General features: G+C 60.3%; 1 protein-coding gene across 4 annotated transcripts in view; it reads left to right on the plus strand.

Annotated features, from left to right (window-relative positions):
- Nucleotides 1-20,182, plus strand: part of NEK7 (NIMA related kinase 7) — a 66,539-nt gene that overhangs the window by 10,094 nt on the left and 36,263 nt on the right. For all 4 annotated transcript variants that reach the window (XM_028531235.2, XM_036016216.1, XM_036016215.1 and 1 more), the window contains exon 2: nt 12,065-12,149. In XM_028531235.2, the coding sequence (XP_028387036.1) occupies nt 12,093-12,149 (57 nt within the window). In that variant the 5' untranslated portion in view covers nt 12,065-12,092. The remainder of the gene's footprint in view (nt 1-12,064; nt 12,150-20,182) is intronic.

Here is a 20,182-nt window from a genome sequence, read left to right on the forward strand (position 1 = left end):
CAGTGCACGCGCGCCTGTGTGTGCGAGGGGCAGGGTGTGTGGTCGGCCTGTGCTGGTGGGGCTCGGTCACCCGGGGCGAGCGACGCGGGTTCGGCGGGTGTGTGCTCGGCCGCGGCCTCGGCAAGCTGCGGGTCCTGCCCCCCGATGCTGGGTTGGCTCTGGGGCGTCAGGGGTGTGACGGCCGGTGACCTTAGTTTGTCCGGAGGCAGATTTCAAAACAGGAAATGTGTCCGTGATCTACCTGACAAGCAGGTGCATTGAAAACTCTTTTCTAAAAAAATACTTTATTTATTTATTTTTAGAGAGGGGGAGGGAGGGAGAAAGAGGGAGAGAAACATCCACGTGTGGCTGCCTGTTGAGCTCTCCCAGCTGGGGACCTGGCCCGCAACCCAGGCCTGTGCCCTGACCAGGAATCGAACTGTCGGTCTTTCGGTTTGCAGGAAGATGCTCCGTCCACTAACACTACACCATCCAGGGCGAAAGCTACTTTTACGAAAAGCTGGGACAGTTGTGGGTGACTAGGAGTCAGTCAGTGGCTTTTACATACTTGCTTTTCCCCTCCATTCTTAATTTTCTCATGATTTGAGTTTACACGGGAAATCTGCACAGCGAACAAGAGACCAGGCAGGCTCAGAGGTCAGTTACCACTGCCCTTCTTTGTTCGGGGGTTGGGGGGTGGAAGGAGGGAGAAGGCGGCGACTTCAGCAGAGTTCGGGTGCCCGCTGGAGTCGCCATGTTAGCCGTCACGTATGTCCTCCTCACCGAGTTACCCGCTAAGTAGACCGTCGGACGACCAGCCCAGATCCGAAGGCCACCGGGGCGGGGGCCCAGCCCAAGGGTCAGAGAAGGCTCACTGGCCGGGACGGCAGGGGGTGCGGTCGGGCGCTGCCCCACCCCGGAGCGCGGAGCCTCAGCTCCTGGTCCAGTTTGCAGCAGCGTCCGGAGGGGCCTTGGGTGGGCGGGAGGCCCTCTCCTGCTGCTGGTGCTTTGCTGTGCGGCGTGTACGGACGGACAGGACGTGGGCTGGGCTGGGAGGCTCAGCGGCGGTCAGCGCGGAGTGGCCCTGGCAGAGCAGGTGCGCACGGCACATGAACGGGCCGCTTCCCACACGGACGAAATGCTAAGTCGTGTGTCCGTTCAGCCCGTTAGATTTTTTTTCTTGATTTTATTTAAATGAGAGGTGTCTTTTTCTGATGATTTTTTTGGGGGGTTTGCAAGTACTTGTTACAGACCAGAGGCTGTTAAACAAATGACCTCACGGTAAATAATTCACGCTGATGAAAGCACCTCCGAGCACCAGCCCGTGCTCCGCAGGGCCTCGTCAGCGTCGCCGCGACAGAGCCCGCCGTGAATTATTCAGCACGTGGGGTCCAGGAGGATGTTTTTACAATCAGGTTCGGGAGACGGCCCCGGCTGTTTGTCTCAGGTCTTTGTCCACGGCCACCGTTGCCGTGGGCGGTTCCAGGTCGGCCGGTCGCCCCGATTCTCCCAGTTGGACGAGGGAACTCGTGGCCTGGCCTTTGGAGGAAGCGTGAATGGTTCACGCAGGCCGGAGCGTGCGGTGTGTGAGGGAGATGGAGAAAAGCGTGTTCCGTCCCTTACAGGGCCATTCGTTCGAGGGTGCTGTGACGCGATTCTCGTTGGCGGTAGGTGGTTTGGCGAGTGTGATAGGTGGTTTGGCGAGTGTGATAGGTGGTTTGGCGAGTGCGTGGAGGTGGAAGGAAATCCCGGGGGTCACGAAGAGCAGCTGCTGGGTCCCAGCAGCAGCGAGAACCCAGAGGGTCCGGGACAAGGACGTGGGATTAGCGGTCGGTGACTTCTGTGGCCGCGAGGGCGTGAAAGGGACCGTGACCGAGGAGTTGTCTGGGATGCCCGGGAGGCGCTGCCCTTCACTCACGAGGGGCCGCAGGGTCGCTAGGAGCAGACCCTCCCAGTTCTCACCCCCTTTTCTCCCCTTCCCACGACCTGGCTGAGAAGACGGCTGACGGGACCCGTTGTGGTGGCTGTGTCACCACACGCGCAGAGCAAACTGCCACACTGTGTGTCACACTGTGCGCCTTGACGGTGCCCCGCGGAGCGCGTCGGGTGTTCCTGAGTGAAATGGGGGAAGGCGGTTATCCTGCCCGAAGTCCGTCTGGGTGGGACGAGGCTCCTGGACGGATGGACTCTGGCGGTGGCCGGAGCGGCTCTGCAGGGAGTCCGGCCCGGGGCCTGGCCCTGTGTGTGTGGCCAGGCCTCGGGCTGTGGCTTCTCGGGGCGGGAGGGGGCATTGTTCTCGCGCGGATTTCTGCAGTCTTCTCACCTCCGGGAAGACGCTGCAGTTACACGGGCCGTGGCACACGCACGTGTGCGTGTGTGTGTGTGTGTATGTGTGTGTGGTGTCGCGTGGAGAGAGGCCGCACCTGATGCTGCTCCGGAGGCGTCAGAAAGCCCGGGCTTTGCTCTTTTCCCTGGTGCCGTCCTGGGGAAGTCCTGCGGCTTCTCGTCCGCGTCCTCTCTCCTGTGACGTGGGAGCGATTTCCCACTCACCCTGCCGCGGTGGTTTGGGCAGACACCTGGGGACACTTTCTAAGATGTTGGTGAAGCATACCCGTATCGTTTTCCTGGAAGCGCTCAGGCAAACATCAGCTTTGGAAACCCTAAGAGTCACAGCAGCAGGGACACCTGCAGGCCTCCCGCCTTTTCCTCTGGGGCCCACCGTGTGACGTTCAGCGCACGGTTGGAACGGACACAGCGCTGGGACGTCTTTGCGTCTCCGAGGCAAAGTGAGCCAGCGATGCGGCCGTTCGTAATCCATTCGTCATCAGCTTCCGTGTCGCTGTCCTTCCGTGGAAGTGGTGTGTTCAGGGGGTGCGCTGCGGCCCACGGCTGTAGCCACAGAGCCCGGTGAAAACACGAGGAGTGAGGCCGGCCGGGGTGAGGTTTCCTCATCGCCGTCCGCTGGAGGACACGGCTTCTCCCCCGGTGCCGGGAAGGCGGTGGGCTCCTGACTGCGCCGTGTGCTGGGCGGCGGGGAGTCCGGGCTGAGGTCGTCACTCTCACTGCTACTTAGCACAGCTCCTCCCTTTAGATATAGCTCACACACACACACACACACACACACACACATATGTATGTATATATATGTGCATGCTGATAGTTATGACCCTGTAACGACCTCTGATAATTATCATCTAGGAACATCGTCAAGTGGTGTGTGGCCTTTGCTCATTGAAGAGTCGCACGGGAACCCACCTAGAGTGTTTTTGATCAGAGGACATTAGTTTGTTTTCTTGAGAAAACAAATGTTCAGGCTTATTAAGTAAATTAATGCTTGCCTCGTCATTTACTAAAAATAAAAGTGTGAATAAGCGATGGGCGGAGACTCACACGTTTTCCAGGGCTGAGTTGCGGTGGGGAGGCTGAGAGACAGTCCAGGAGCCGGCGTGCCTCTGTCCCCGGCTGGCCCCCTCAGTGACGCCCCAGACACGTCTGTCTGGGAGGGCGGGCCGGGCAGCTGAGGGCGTCGCCCGGGCCATCGCCTCCTTTGTGGAGTGTCCCCGCCGCCCTGGAGCGCAGGGTAGCTCCCGTGCCACTGGGATGAGAGGAGTCACGTAAGCTGGAATCGCAGGGCACCGCGCCGTCTTTAACTAGTAAAGAAGACAGACCCAGGAGCGTGTACTTGGTTTTGGGGGAGGTCGGCCGTGTGCTTGGTGTGTCATGCCAGTCAGTGACGGAGCGTGTCCTTAGCCACGCGAGGAAGGCCGTCCGTGTCTCCAGAGTGTCCGTGTCACCACAGGCTCGGCGTCGGAGGGGGGCCGCTGTGGCAGGTGAAATTGGGATCCCCGAAGCCCGAAAATGGGCCAGTTTGGGGAAAATGGTAGGACACGAGGCTCTGACTCACCCTCTTTCTGCCGCCAAAGTGCTGCCTGGAAGAGGAGAAGCCGGCCCTGTCACCCCCATCCGAGAAGCGGCCGTCGGGGCGGCGCTGGCTGGCCTGAGCCCCGAGACGGTGCCGGTTTCCTGCGGCTGCTTCGCTGCAGCTGCGTCCAGAGGCCTCTTCAGTCGGTGGCGGTGGGTGGGCTCTCCCGTGGGAGGAGGGGTGGGGTGCACTGCTGCCCGTCTCTGTCCTCAGGCCTGGCCCACCTCAGAGGAGGACCTCGGTGCATCTTGGGGACGAGCAGGGGCCGCGCCTGCAGGCTGGGGCGCGTGGGCTTTGTCCTGCAGACGGGGAGAACGAGAGGAGCGGGTCCCACCGAGAGGAACGACGCGGCGGAAGGCACTGGAGGGCGGCGGGCTGGGTGGCAGCGACCCGACGGCTCTCTGGCCGGCCTTCCGGACGCCACACTCTGCCACGGTTCTGGGTCACGGCGCAGAGAGTGGACGGCGATGACCCGGACACCTGCGTGGTCACCCGGCGGAGCTGAGGCTCAGACACCTGCCGCGTGTCTTCGGTCTGGAGCGGCCCCCGGAGCTCCTTTCAGCCCCTGGTTTTAGGTCCGCAGCGGCAAAGCGGGGCTGGGGGGTGGGGGGGGCTTCACCTCCCCGTTCGCTCAGCCAAGTCCAAGCAGGACACGGCCGTCCGGCTGGCGTCAGGTCACCCTGTCCACCGTTCATCCTCCTTTGGGTGTTTATCACTTCTGGTTGACAGTTCTCTCCAGGGGACGACTGTGTACAGGTTTTCAGCCTGGGAACACACATCTCGTGGCCCATTTACAGGCCTCTCCAAACATCCAGATCAAGGTTAAGGGCTTTTGTGATGAAGGCACAGTCTACGTTTCAAAATGTGTATTCTTTTGGGTCCAACCAGTTACAACAATTTAATTCAGTTTAATACAGAGTGGGAATGGGCAAGAGAGGGTGTACAGGCCTGACCCGGGCCTGGAAACTGCTTCTCAGGTCCCAGGTCTCCCCTGGACCACGACGCGATGGACATGGCTGAGGTCAAGGCTGGCACACTCCGGCCTGGGGGCCACGTGCGGCCACGGCCTGTTGGTGGAAAGGAAGCTTTATGGGGACGCAGGCTCCACCTTTCCTATCCCGGGCGCGGCCGCCGAGCCGCTGCAGAGGCGTGTGGCCGTGATGGACCCAGTGGCCGTGATGGACCGCGTGGCCGTGGTGGACCGCGTGGCCGAGGAGCCCGAAATGCCTGCCGTGGGCCCCGGACAGAGGAGTCGCGGCTGCTGCCTCGCCCACGGAGCACGGGCCCCGTCAGCGTTCTGAGGTGCCAGCCGGCGCCCAGACCGCCGTCTCTCCTCTCCTGTTGTCCTTGCTCCACCTTTAAATAGCTTTCCACTCCTCTTTCTTCTTTCCGGAGCGCCGCCCTGTCGAGAGTCCCCTGGGGGGGTGGCACAGGCAACACCCGGGGCTCCTGAGCAGGGGCCTGTGGGTGCCCAGGGAGCAGTGGGGGCGGGGCACCAAGCCAGAAACACTGGAGGGCCCCACGCAAGCTCTGGTTCAAAGGTCGCACCTGTGAAGGTCGGTCGGAGGCGCCACCTCGGGGTCCGAGCCGTGGGAATGGGGAGCCCTCTGTTCAGCAGGCGTACCAGGGGGCCCCCCTAACGGAGAACGCTTCGGTCGAGGTTAGCAGCAGGCTGCCACTGCACATGTGAGGACAGGCTGTGACAGTCATTCACCCGGGGCCACCACCTGCTGACTCCTTTTGGCGGCACCTAAAAAGTCAGAGGTACTTTGGCCACGTCTGCGTCCAAGCCAGAAATAACCCAGACGCGGCCTCGGCAGCGCCCGAGCCCCCGGGTGTTGCCCTGGCTTAGGACTGAGCCGTCCACGCATCCATCAACGCGGCCGAGCGGCCGAGCCGCCGGAGGTGTTGTCAGGGCCTGGAAGGGGCCGCGGCCCAGGGGGCTGCCCGGATCCCACGCTGGGGACGCCTGCCAGTCAGGAGCCAGCACCTGGCCGCTGTCCGTCCCACGCAGAGATGCATTCCTGGGGGAGGTGTTATTTCTGGGCCCGGAGCAGGTGGCAGCGGGGCCCCGCCGGGCTCCGCCGGCTGCCACCGCGCCGGCCCCAGCGCCCCTGTCCTCAAGGACTCCGGGGTCAGGGGTGGGATGGCTGGGAAAAAGAAAGAAAGAAACACAAATTTGTGGGGAAAGGCCTTCCCGCCACTTCTCTTTTTAAGACTAGAATTGACATGCTTGAGTTACAAGTGCTTTTAGAGTAAAAAGAACTATTTAATATGAAGTTTTTTTAATCAGTTCTCACAGGACATTTATAACCATTAGTTCCCACTGCCAATACTTCCTAAAGTCAGTTGATGTTTGTGGTTGGAATTGTTTTATAAAATCAAAGGGCGTTGAAATAGAGCAGCCATTTTCAAGCTTTCTCGTCTCTTGGCACACATAAATTAATTTCTAAAATTCCGAGACACACCCAAGAATGTACCTTTTGCCGATCTGACAAGAGGAGTAGGTATCATTTTGGTTCATTCACACCAGATGGCTGTTGTTGTGCTGGCTGCTGGCACTTTTCGTCTGACCGCCTAAGGAGAAAGAAGACGGTGCCCCCGGCTCAGTAGTCAGGCGTTGCACGTCCTGAAAATTCCTGGGGCCCCCGGTGGAAAATCGCTGAGACGGGTGGGTGGTCCGTCTCATCCGCTCCGAGTCAGGAGCTGTGATGGGATGTGGGGTCGGAACGTCCAGTTCCTGCCCCCTCCCCCAGGGCTGCCGCTGCCAGGAGCCCGGGGCTTGGGTCTCCTGGAGCATCGGTTACCTGTGCAGCCGGTTGGTTTCTGGAAGAAGGTTTCGTAAAACGAAGAGGAGAAAAAAGAACTCCTCAGCCTTTAGAAGAAGGGGTGTACTTTGAGTGCATTTCCCACTCACCTGGATCTGCTCCCGGTGTCTGCCCCCGACCCCGGGAGGAGGCGGGTCCTCACACTCCCCGGAGCGGCCGAGCCACCGAGTGGCGGACCAGCAGGCGGCGACTCTGTTGCTTCAGTGTCCGGGAGGCGCACGAGTTTCTGTGTGAGGGGCCGCTGCGTCTCCCGTGCGGGTCTACAGTGTGGGTTTAGCAGAAAGGGGGGCGTGGGGTTTTGGGGACTCAGCCAGGGCCATATACCACTGTCTTAGTTTACAAGTACAGTATAGGCTTTTGCGTTTGCAAAAACAAACAAACAAAATTCCCTAGATAGTATTTTTAGAGATTTCCATTCTTTTGGCATCTTTTTTTTTTTTGGCTTTAATAACATGTCCTGCTGGCTTTCACAGTTTAAATTAAAATATGTAACTTTAGTCTCAGAATTAAAAAATAGGGCAGATGCAAAATATTTGGTAACAGAAAGTCTGCGTTAAGTAAACGCGCCGGGCACCGATTGCAGTAGGGACCGGTTTCAGCGGGTCCACAGGTATGGGGGCCCATTAGCCGGCTGATGTGTGCTCACGCGGGGTTCGGGTCTCTGCCCCCTCGATCCGCCTAAGGACCCTGTTTCACGTGCTGCAGACACAAAGCCGTTGCACCCAAGACTCTCAGCAGATGGATGTTCATGGCGGAGGAAGGGACATCGAAGCAACAGGTGTTAGCAAGGACCGTAATGGAACCATTAGCCTGATCACCCTTTTGTAGTTGCTCTGCAGAGAGGTGCGCACAACCGCGGGGATGCTGAGGGCTGGCGGGGGGCTCTGCTTTCCGTGCGGGGTCCTCCTTTCTCGGGGTTGCCTGAACGAGGGGGGGGGTCCCAGTTTCTGAGAACACGCCTGCAGTACAGCGGCAGCTCCCACAGGGGTTAGTCCAAAGGGTGTTGGGAGCTTTCCTGCATTTCGGTGTCTTGGAAAAAAGTTCCATGTACGTTATCCCAGGTCAGCGAAGCTTCTACTGAACAGTTTAAAGGTTCCTTTGGTTCTCCGTGCTGTGCTTCTCCCAACATTCCGTTCCTGTGACTAGTCGCCAGCCGTGCTCCTTCTGTGGGAACAGAGGTAGGAGCTCGTGAACGTTGGTCTAATACTGGGCTTGATTGCCCAGTGAAAGCGGCGCATTCCCATTCTTCCCGCACCCGACGAGCCATCTTTGTCAGACCCCAGTAGCCCACGGATCGCCAGGGGCAGGCGATGTCTGCGTCCATGCACCGTCGTCTCATCAGGAATGCTCTCCCTCCCTCCTCCTCCTCACGTGACGGCTTGACGAGGACACAGACCCGGGAGGCACACCGGGCGTTGGGTCTCGTGGGGACAATGAGTGCATGAGGGAGGAGGCCCCCGGAGACCTCAGGAGGGGGCGCGGCGTGCTGGCCTCCTTGCCACGCCGCCGGCACTGGCCCGTCTCCCGCGCACCTTGGCTTAGTGGACGCCAGTGCTCCTCAGCAACCCCACTCCCAGGCCTGAGCCCAGTGACGTGAGAACTCGCCACCGTGTGTGTGTGTGTGTGTGTGTGTGTGTGAGAATGTCAGGGGGGCCGGGTTCGTCCCTGCCCCACCTGGGAAACTGGTGCATCCACACTCCACACAGTGGGTGCGGGGATGCCCCAGGGCCGGGCTCCTCCATGTTCGCCGTGTGGGCAAGAACAGCCCACAGGTGTTTTCTTCCAAGGGGCTTCGTGTTGGGAGGCGAGAGACGCCTGTGCAGCTTGATGTTCTGGCTGGGGGGGGGGGTCTGTGGGGTTCTCTGCTGCGGGGTCGTCTCTTCCCTTGTCATTAATAAATAAGTTGTGTGTGTGGGGGGGGGAGATATTTTCAGGTGCTCTGAACAACTTGGTCCCCTAGTGAACATCCTTCCGTGAGTCTTACCCGGATCAGGTGTTTCCCCGGAGACTGGCAAAGAGCGGATGTTTAACTCCGTCACATTTTTTCTTTACAAGATGACACTGTCTTGTAAGGAAGAGTTTCTCCCTTTTCCTCTCCTTACTGATTTATATCTTTATGACTCACGGGTTTTATTTTATTCAGTGGATCACAGTGTTACTCTTAAATTGTTGCGCACGTGGCGGGTGGGACCCCGTTCCCGCCGGCTGCGGCCCTCGGACGCATGCGTACTGCGCCCCCCGCCCCCCGCCGCTGGGGGGCAGCTCGCGTCCTCGCCCAGCCCCCGCCCGAAGGGCCCGGCCCCGCCAGCGGGGCGCTCGGACGCCCCAGAAGCATGAGTCGCTCTCTCCGGAGACCTGATAGCGAGCTGCGCCGCCCTGAAACGTGACTCACGAGCACGGACGTGCGTGCACGGACTGCCGGTGCCAGCGCCTCCGCTCGCTCCCCTCGGCCCGTCTGATGTGGAAATCCTCCGCGCTCAGCGATGGGAAGGAAGCGCCGCGGGACTCAGTCCGTCCGTTAAAGGGAGGCCGGAGGGTGAGGCCAGAAGCAGTCCTGCTGAAGGGCGAGCTCGGGGCCAAGACAAACGCTTAGTTCTGGCCTTGGGTGTGGAGCCTGCCAAGTATCAGCCACCTTCAGGTTTCCGTGGTGGCCTTTGCAGCTTTCAGGGGCTGCACTTTCTTTCGGAGGAGAGCACCGTGCTGTTACGATGCGGTCAGCCCTCTCTATTGCTTTTCATACGGTGTCGCTGTCTTGATCAGTAAAATACAACAATTTTTTCCATGGACTTTAGATATTGTATATAACTCGAGATTTTGCAAGTAACCTTGATGATTGAAGGGCAACCCCATTTCGAGGAAAGGAAACTATTGAGTAAGTGTGAACCACTGGACTCCAACTCTTCAGAACTCTAAGAACACCACGAAAAGAACTCCTAAAACTGTTCGTCTGAAACCTCTCTCCAGACTGGTGTGTGCACAGCTTCGTATTTAAGATTCCGTGTGGGCCAAGAATCTGTAGAGAAACTGTGCAGCACGAGGGAAGCATTAGAGTACGTGTGTGCAAGCAGACGGTCCTTCCAGACGAAGAGAATCTCTGTATACCCTCCGTCCGTTAAGTCGGGCTTACTCTGAGCTGTCAGTGAGAAGCTGCATCCGAAAGGTTGTGAGATCGACCTTTATGTCTCCGGGCAAGAAATTTCTGTTGTAGCAGGAGGGAAAGAATGCTTTAGCGAAGCATTCTTTGATTTTAACTGTTCTTTTAACATGTTTTCTATCTAATAGTAATGTGTGTGTGTGTGCATATATGTGTACATACGTGTGTATATATATTCTACACTTTAAAAAAAATAGGGTCACATAAAATGCACCAAATAGTTTTCTTTCAAATATATATTTAAGCCTCATCTTTTTTACTCTATTATACGTTTTAGTACTCTTTTATAATTGATAAAGAATCAGATTAGTGTTTTGAAATGTATGTTGGTTTATTTTAAGTCAATTTCTGTAGAAATTTTAAAGTTTGGTATCACAGAGGATACTGGACAAAGTGAACAAATTTTCTTAATTTGATTAATATGTTGGCTATGGTGAATCCATTAGCTGGTGGTTCAAATAATTAGGAAAAAGTATGCAGCATGATTTAACTTGGTTATAATGATCTGAGCTTTAGAGATTTTATAAATAAAGTATGGGAACCAGGAAAGGTGACAGGTGTGTACAGGTGTGGCGGTGTAATGCTGCTTCAGTGCTCAGAGTAAGATGGTCATCTGCCACAGTGTCAGGGGACTGTAGTGTTTGTTATGTAATTTATAATATATACGGAATACTGTGTTTTAACTCATAAATCTTTACCAGGACCATATGAATATTAAAAATGTAGCCCACTGGTATAGTTTCTTAAAACTAACTTTTTCATTGAGTTAGCTTTTATGTCTGAAATTCAGATTCCTCATTACATAGTGTCTTTTTTTTTTTTTGCAAATTATGTGGCTGTACCCAAGAATAAGGGAAGATTATTTTATTTCACCGCGTGCTGAACTGGTGAATATACGTCAAAACATGGGGCGCTCTTGAATAGTTCGGGGGGTGCGCCTCAGAGCACCGTGCCAAACGCACCCAGAAGCTCCCGCTAAGGAGGAGCCGGCGGGCGGGGGGCACGAGGCCCCTCCCGCAGGGGTCCCGCGGCAGGTGTCGGCCGCCGCGTACACACGAGGGGCCGGGTCATTCTCCTCCTGCTGCTGGCCCCGCCTGACACCCGCCGGGTTCCACCCTTCACTCCCCCCAGTTCCGTCACCACTGCCCACACCTGCTCAGTCACCAGTGCTGGCAGACAGCCTGGCCAGCCAGAACCCGGGTGTCCGTCCCCTCGTCCCCGGCCCGGTCACGTTTCCCTCGCTCCGCAGGTGTGCGTGGGCACCGCTGCGTGCTGGGCGGACTTCGGGCCTGAACACGCAGGGTCGTGGGTCACGCACAGAAGCCCAGGGCGGGAGCCCGTGGACCTCAGGGTGGGGAGAGGGTTCTTCCGCGCCACGCAGAGGCGTCCGGACCACATTAAAATGATGAAGGTCTCGTCCTCGGTCAGTGGGAGCCACCGCTGAGAGGGTTGTAGAGGGACACGGGTGGAAGGAAACACGTGTGACACGGAGGACCCACGTCCGGGGTGGTTCTGTCACGCTGTGAGGAGAGTGACAGAGTGACAGTGCGTTCTCGCTTCCCCGTCAGCCAGTCCCATCGGAGCGGGGGCCAGTGTTGGCCCTCCGGGGCCCAGCTGTGCAGAGCTCAGACCCACCGGGCAGGAGGACGGCGTGGGAGCGGTGGGGGGGGGGGCGGGGCTGTGCTGCCTCTGCAGCCCAGTGTCTGCGTCCTGCGTGGGGCCTGTCGCTCGGCTGGCCTCCAGCCCGTGTTTGGGGAACAGACGGAGTGGAGTGGATGCTGCGTTACAGGCAGGGCGTGCACAGACGAGCAGACACCCTCCCGTGCGGCCTGGCCCGCCAAGTCCAGCCCTGGCCGTCACGGTGCGCGTCTGGCTCGGACACGCAGAGCCACAGGCCCCCGGCTGCGGCAGGCCGTGCTCCCCGCATCGTGGGCGGGGCGGGGAAGCCTCCCGGTCTGTCAGGCTGCCCTGGGCAGAGAGGAGCTCCCCTCGCCCCCCAGGACTGGGCTGAGCGGGCACCTTGCTCCGGAGGCCCGGTGCCAGGGTTAGCTGGGTGGAGCTCGGGGCCAGCCGGCAGCAGTCAGGACAGAGGGGCCGGCCCAGCGGGGGCTCTCTCTTCGAGGTATTACTGTGAGCTGGTGACGCTGCCGCCACCTAAATCTCCACGTTGTGTTTCTGCAGGTCTGTGAAGTGCCCGTGGCCTCGGACGATGGATGAGCAGCCGCAAGGCATGCCGGGGCCGCCCGTCCCGCAGTTCCAGCCGCAGGTGAGGTGTTCCCGCGGGGCCCACGCAAGCGCATGTCTCTGTGTTCGCCACGTGACGTCCCTGCTCCGTCAGGGGACACGGTGGCCTGTCTGCTTCTCGCGGGTGCCCAGGTTTCAGTGGGAGTGGTTACACCTTCAGAGAGTATTTCAGAGTGCGGTGTTCTGCACAGGAGTGGAAGCAAAGCTGCAGCTTTAGCTTTCAACCTCAGTGGCGTGACCTTGAAACATTTTGAGGGCTGGCATCAGCCTCAGGGAGAGGAACCGGCAGAGGCGGCGGGCCCAGGCTGTGGGGGTGCCCGTGGAATGTGTGCCCGTCTCCGCTTCGGCGGGGGACCCTGCATCGTCCCCAGATGCCTTCTGTCAGTGCCACCTCTCGCGCTCTGGCCGGTGCGGTGCTTCCCCTGCCGGGCCGCTGTGTGGTCTTCTGTGGCACAGAGGAGGTAAGAGCGTTTCAGTGAAAAATGTGCACGCGCTCTTGAAGCTCACGACGTGGGTGTGCGCCCTCCACCCGGCGCAGCTGGGGTTCAGTGGCGTCCCGAGTGGGCGCCCTGGTGCAGCAGTTCCCCCCACAAAGTCTGTGTTGCTCACCGGGTCATTCTGGGGTTGTGTGAGGGTTGCTAGGTCTTTCAAACGAGCTCTGTGCTCACACAGGTTTGGAGGACGTGGGAGAAGCCCCCGCCAGCCCTTCCTCGGATCCTCTGCCGCACCCACCCACGTGCTGGCCTCTCCCGCGAGAGGGAGAGGGGGAAGCGGGGGAGGCCGGGTGCAGAGTCCTCCACCCCGTCCCGACCAGGGGACCCCCTCTCTCTGCTCGTACAAGGCTATCTACTGACGTCTCCAGGACTCGTGTCTGTGGGGTGTGGACCGCCCGCCCACTCACCCGCTGACAGCGGCCTTGGCTCTGTAACTGGCCTCTGCGACAGCCCCACCCCTGCCTTCTCCGATTTCAGGAACCCTGCTGGTCCTCCAGAGGACACAGCCTCCGTCCTGAATGCCTTCTCTCCGTGAAGGCCCCCCCGCCCCCCGCCATTTTCACACGCACTATCTTTCTCGGAAGCCTGAGAGCATGGGCCTCACGTGTCTCTCCTGGCATTTCCAGGACCGTGGTGTCCTTTCCTGGGACTGCTCACCTGCCCTGCTGGCTGGGGAGGAGCCCTGTGCACTGAGGCGGGGGCCCTATGGAGTGCTGCGCCCACCACGTGGAGCAGGGCCCCGCCAGAACTCTCCCCGAGCCAGCTGCCCCCGGGCAGACGAGCAGGGCACGGCTCGCCCGCACGGACTGAGTCCCACCCAGCTTCCTGCGGTCCCCGCCCGGCCCTCAGCACTCACTCGGAGACGGGACCCTGCAGCAGCTCCGGGGAGGGCCAGCATCCGAGGTCAGGATGCTCCTTCGGGTTCTCGAGTCTGGGCTTTCTGTCCTGAGTTATGGTCATGAATTACCAAAATTGCAGGACGCAGCGCCTGCTAGACACAAACAGGGCTCAGGGCCAGTCTTACACACAGACACAAGCACTCTCATTTCCTGTTATAACATTGCTCCCAGCAAGGACAGCAAAAGAAACACCTCTGAAAACGAGGTCACTGGTGTTACAATTCTGAGATTCACAGTTTGGAGCAGCCGGAGCTGCCAAGGAAAAAAGCCAGGCCCTTTCATGTTCACCCCCCGCCAGCGAGCCGGTGGGGCCGTGGGGCGTGTCCACCTGGCTGGCCTCCCTTCTCACGCTGCCCCTCCTCCCGCCCCTGCTGCTGCTGCTCCTGTGCGTGGACCTGGCGCCGGCCACTGGGGGCGGTGTGGGGCGGGGGCAGCTCCCGGCCTCCACACTGGGGGTACGATCCACACGGGGGTGCGAGGTGGTGAGAGAGAGAGGCGGCCTGATGGGGTGCAGAGGCCCCCGAGCTCACAAAGTCTCCCCGACGAAAGTGGCTGCCTTCCGTGGCGCTGTTTTCACGGGCTGAGGGGGCAGCCCTGCCCTTCCTTTGTTTTGCTCCACGCCCCTGGCCGCTCACAGTGTGATGCGGCCACGCACGGCCAGCCGGTGACTCGGGCCACGCTGCGACGCTGGCGTCGGCGTGGCCACCCACCGAACACCAAGGGCGTCGCGGCCTGCGGGCCGCGGACCGACCAGGAGGGGCGATGCGCATGCTCGGCGCGTCCCCCTCTCCCTCGTTCTGGGACGAGTGCTCCGCCCCGTGGCGCCCGCCACGTGGTGCATCCTCAGCGCAGCGGGAGTTCGGGGTCCAGCGTGCGGGGCCGCGGGATGTGCGTGCCTTTATTATTGGCGATTATTATCGGCGTTATTTTTGCGTTGCTGCCGCTTCTTGGGCCGAGGGGTAATTTTTCCCCGTCGGCTTTTCTTCCCTCCCTCCCCTCCCCCTCCTGCTTTCCTTGGGGTCCTTCCCCTGAGGCCTCGAGGGCGACAGGACGTTTTGGATGTTTCTCCTGCGTGTCCTCATCGCTTTAGGACCCTCGTGTACGGGCTCGTGGGTTTAGTTCAGTTTTTTAAAACATGCAAACCGTAAAAAGATGGTGGCAGAGAAATAGTAAAAATATTTACTCCTGACTGAGGCCGATTCCGGGCAGTGGAAGTTTCCAGCAAACGTCACGTGGTGTTTGCTTTACAGTCGCTGAGTGGCCGGGGCTGTGGAGTGCTCGCGTTCTTCCCGTCGAGTGAAACGGGACGGGGGAGGGTTGTGGCCAGGGCGGTTCTGAGACTCCCTGGGAGGGCGCGATCGGAGGGAGGAGCCATGGCCGGGCTTGAGCTCTGATGGTTATTGGGATCTGAAGGTGTCGAGGGTAACACCTCGGCTGCCGGAGACAGAGGGAGGCAGCCGGACCCCGGGGCAGAAACAGGGCCACTCCTGCCCCTCCCCCCCTCCCCCCCACCCGAAGGTGCAAGGACCCCGCCGTCTCAGAGACCCCCAGCCCGGGAGTGAGGTGGGTGGCCGCTTCCTTCAGCCCCAGTGACAGCTGGCCGGTCCCACACCCCGGGGAGGGAGCCCGGAGGGACGGTGTGGGTGGCCCTGCAGCAAGGTCGGGCTGTCGCCTCCCAGGGGCCTGCGCTGAGGGGTGAGACTCTGGACGTGAGAACGCTGTGACCTCCCCCCTCGCTAGCTGGTTTTGCAGAACTGCTTTCTCCATGAAACGAGGCTCGCCCTTCGGCTCATTGCTTCTGATAAACTGAGTTTGCCCAGTGCTTGTCTCAGAGCATCGACGCAGGGCTTCCGTTCTGGGGTCTCCACGGACACTCGGACGTGACGCTCCCCTTTGAACAGTTCGCTTCGGCGAGTGAGCGGCGGCAGTTGTGGGGACGGAGGGTCCACGCTGTGGTTTAACTTGTGAGCACCACCGTTGCCCCGCCCTTCCCCCACCCTGCCCCGCCCCGCCCCGCCCACATGGTTTTCCCCCGAACCCCCAGACCTCTCTCCCCCTTCCCGACCCTTGCCGCTTCCTGTTTCACTCTAAGCCTGGAAGCAATCAGGAAAGGACTTCCCAGACGCCCCCCATGGGTGTGCAGCTCCCCTAATCTGTCCTTGTTTCTCACCCGATGAACGAGCCACACTATGGTCACGGGCCAGCCCTCTCCGCCCCTGCCCCTCTGCGCTCCCTCCACTGTGCGTGCCCGCCTGCCGCCAGAGGCGGTGCCGTCACTGCTGCCATGGTCAGGGCACACGCAAGCCAGTCAGCCGGCAGGCCTCCTGCCCCCTGCAGACCCGCCCCTCTGCCGCCTGCATTGCAGAGTGCCCGGAAGACGTGTCTGTCCTTCGTCCCCTCCCCCCCCCCCCGACTCCACCCTCACTGAGATGCACCCCAGTGGTGCCTCCTCCCACCCGCCCCACCCTGTCCAACCCCGGTGCGCCCAGCGCCCGGTCCCCGGGGTCAGTTCCGAGGCAGCTGCGTGGAGGGATGCTCAGAGCCTGCACTCCACGCTCAGACCGGGTCCGACGGCCCGGCGAGTATGGCCCCGCGCACACACGTGGGTGGGGTGCCTGGCTGAAGCCTGCGGGCCTCGCCCTCCTCTCTGACTCGGAGGAGAGCAGCGTCTCCACCCCCAGAGCCGACCGGGAGCTTTTAGCGGCTGCCGGGTGCAGCGTGCTCGCCCTGCGGAGGGTGGTGGCGACCGAGGTTGCCCGCCGGCAGGGTTGTGGCCACTGTCTCCCACCCACTGCCGGCTGCCGGCCCCACACCGGCCGCAGCCTCCGTGTCTACCCGGAGCCCCTTGTCCTGCGGCCTTGTCTCCCGGCGAGGGGCTGCGCTGACCGCCCAGCATGCCGGCCAGACCCTGCGGCTGGGCGCGCTGTCCCCTGCCCTCGCTCCTCACACCCCCTCCGCCCGCCGGCCTCCAGCACTGCCACACACAGGCCACGTGGTCCTGGCGCCTAGTCCAGCCCCGAGTCCACTCCCGTTCCACTCGTCCCCCGCACTCGTGCGAGCGTGGCCCAGGCGCCGATGTCGTACATGTGTGCGATCACGGCACACGGGATCCCACCCCCAGCCCCCCGCTGGCCTCCCTGTGCTGGTCCCCTGCCACACCGAACCACGCTTCCCTCCGGGCCGCCTTCTCCAGCTCCTCCTTCCCCTGGCCCTTCAGGGTCAGCGTGACTGTCGCCTGCTCAGCCGCCTCGCCCTTCAGTGCCCGGGAAATGGCCCTCCGCCCGCCTTCCTGCAGAGCTGGGAGATATGCAGAGTGAAGGACGGCGGCCACTGCGGTGTGTTCGCGTGTTGTCCGTGTTCATGTGATGTGTGTGTGTGTTTAACGCCCCCCCCACCCCTGTTAATGTTTGTGGACTGAAGGAATGCTCTCCGGAGAACTTTTGCCTCTATTTCTCCGTCTCACTCTGTTTCTCAGTAAGGGGCTTTTCTCCCGTATCTGATGCACCGGGTACAGCTGGGGGTGCTGGTGGGAGAGACGGCATCTTTGCCATTAATTGACAGCTCGCGACAAGCTGGGAAAGGTAATCAGTGTTTTCGGTCATGTGATCGGGATACAGTCGTTATGATGCTGAGCAGTACAACTAATGATGATTAAATGATACAAATACCAGGGACTCACACATGTTTAACTAGATAATTGGTTGTTCTTGGTCACTCGTTTTTCTTGTGCGACAGTGGGTTTCCTGTTCTGCTTGTTAAAAGTCAGTTAACAGTGATTAACGGCACGATGCTCAAGCTGGAGTAGATCTCCAACACTCCGTACCGTTAGGAGGAGGCTACTTCCGAGACGTCCCAAGCAGTTTTCGGGAGACAGTGTTCCACGTGGGAAGAAGCGTGAACCATTAGACCGTGTTAACACACATGGCGTTTTTGCGCGTGTTGCTTTGCTCGTGGTTTACCGTGAGGTTTTTAAAACGTACCAGACGACAGAGTTGTGTTTGATATTTTCAAAAGTACATTCTAGTTTGTGTAGTTTGGAGAGGAGCAGTGTCTTTTAAGATCATAGGATGAGCTTTCTGGACAGATAAACTCAAAGGATATGTTGAGATTTTATTACTTTTAAATTTCGGAGAGACTCAAAAACACTAATATAAAGTATAGAGTAATTTATTCGTTTGCATAATTGGCCACATGGAAGTCCTCAGGAAGGGAGGACTGCGGTAACGATGAAAACCCGGTTAATGACGGAGTATCACAATTAACACGGGCTTGCGTATCGGACCACTGATAACAATGCCTCTAGGAATTACCGGGACATAATTTCCTCTCTGAGGAGTCTGTGGAGTCCATGATGTGACTCTTTAATTTCCCCAGAGAGAGTCATCATCCTGATGTTATCCTGAATCATCTCACTGCCTAGTAAATGTCCTTGGATTCAGGTTTAGAGCAAATTAATTAATTTGGCCCAGCGAGTTGTTGTGTAAAGAGCCTGCCCCTGCGAGAAGAGCCGGTGGCGTGGAAGAATGAATTTTATTTTAGAGAGAAAGTTGTCCTTGCACAGGGCGTGTTGAACACGGCCCACAGGGAGAGGGGAGGCCGCCCCGGGCCCTTAGAGGGGCCCAGTGCGGGGGGACGTGGGCGCACTCGGAGCGCCAGGGGCTCCGCAGGGAAGAGCCCGGGGCACTCGGGTTGTGACGCAAAGCAGCGTCCGCGCTGGGGGTTGATTTCCCAGTCGTCCTGTGTGATTTCCTGCATTTATTTGGCTTCTGAGATTCCAGGATGCCTTCCTGGCATGACCTGTTAGTGTGTAGATTCAGATCTCCGCAGAGACTGAACATAGTAATTTACCACCAAATGGAGTGTGCACGCTCCCCAAACCGGATTGGATGCTACGCCCTTTGCGTACTTCACGAAGCAAAGCCGAACCGAACCCCAGCGCACAGGCGCATGGCGTCCCTGCTCATCAGTCGCGTTGGAGACCCCGCCCCCAGGCGGACGTGTCTGCAACGGCACCGCGGGCTGCGCCGGCCCCGCTCGGCGGCCACGGTGGACGCTGCGTGCTGCCCCAGCCGGCGTCCCGGGGAGCCGGCGCTCTCACACTCCCCGGGCTGCTGGGCGTCTGGGTGACGTCCTCTCGTCTGCCTGTGACCTTCAGCTCTGGGCGTGTGCCAGCTGGACACCCCAGCCGCCACTCAGCCTGGGTTTCCCTTCAGTGCCCCTCCTCCCCAGTGATTGCTCCCGGGACTTTGGGCAGAGTAGCGGTAGCTGGAGGCACTGCACCGCCACCCCAGGGGACCCTGCTTTAGGGACCCGGCTGTGTCTTCACTCCTGGGTCGGGGAGCCGCGCCCCCTGGAAACGGGGGTCCCAGTTGGAGGCGGAGCCCACTGGCCCGGGGGAAGTGGAGCAGTGGACGGAGGAGATCTCCAGCGTGGCCGGGGAAGGAGGCACCGGACGAGGAAGTTGAGGCCTCGACTCAAGAATTCTCGCCCGGACACTCGCGGACACCCAGCAGCCCGTGCACACAGGAGCCCGGTGGGAGAGCGAGCCGGGGGCCGGGCGGCGGTGTGGCCCGGGGAGACAGAGTCCAGCGGGTGCTCGCTGCAAACACGCCCGGGCCTGGCTCTGTGCTCGGTGCTCCGCCCGCCCACCTCGACTCCAGTCCCCAGGAGGCGTGTCCCAGGTCCGCAGACGGGACACAAGGCCGGGCTGCGCAGCCTGGGAGGGGCCTGGGCGTCAGACCTGGGCGGCAACTCCCGAGCTGTGCCTTCCCTGCTGGGCCGCACGGGGGCGCTGTGGATTCTTTCTCGGAGCCCGGCCTCGGGCGGGCCTGGCGGAGCCAGACCGACCGGAGCACATGCTCCACGTGTCCCGTGTCGCCGTGTCGTGCTCACAGGGACGGGGGCGTTAGTGCAGTCTCTATGGACACCGGGGCTTGAAGGGGGTTCTGTTCCGCCTGCTGGGCGCTGCTGGACGCAGAGGCAGTGGCCTTTCTTTGCAGGCCTGACGCTGTCCCCACCCCTCCGCCTGCTCCCCCCAGACTCCGGGGGGAGCCGCCAGCAGTCACGCTCTGCAGTCACGCTCTGCAGGGCCTGTCGTGTGTGAGGGCGCCCGTCTGCACTCGTGACCCCAGCGTGTGCGTCGTCCTCTTCTCGGCAGGCTGCCTGCCCTCAGGCTGCTCTGTGCAAAGACCGAGTCTCTGTTTCTGCCTCTGAGAGACTGTGGAGGGGGCGAAACACATGCGTGTAAACGGATGATGACACCCAGTGAGACCCGGGCCCGGCCTGGACCCGCGTCTGTGCAGCTGTGCGGAGAGCCACGTGGCGGCTGCCGGTCGCTGTGTGCGCAGGGCAGGAGCTGGGGGAGCTGCCCCTGGGGCTGCACGAGGTCCCTCAGCAGGGCCCGCAGTGGCTCTGGAAGGTGAGCGCAGGGTGGCCGGGCGTGAAGAGCCGGGCTGTTCGGGTCTGCAGGGACTTGGATAGCGCAGGGCGAGGCCACTGCGGTGCGTGGGGTCAATGGGGAGACAGAAGGAGTGGCTGGTGGGCGGGGCCCCGGGCCAGGTGCACAGGCGACTCAGAAGCCCCCCGTCACTGGGCGGTCATCCTTGTCTTCATTGTGTGAGGAACGGAGCCGCAGGCTTGCCTTTTGTAAACGCTGAGGATCC

Source organism: Phyllostomus discolor, chromosome 15, assembly GCF_004126475.2.
Source record: "Phyllostomus discolor isolate MPI-MPIP mPhyDis1 chromosome 15, mPhyDis1.pri.v3, whole genome shotgun sequence".
In the NCBI taxonomy this organism is placed as follows: domain Eukaryota; kingdom Metazoa; phylum Chordata; class Mammalia; order Chiroptera; family Phyllostomidae; genus Phyllostomus; species Phyllostomus discolor.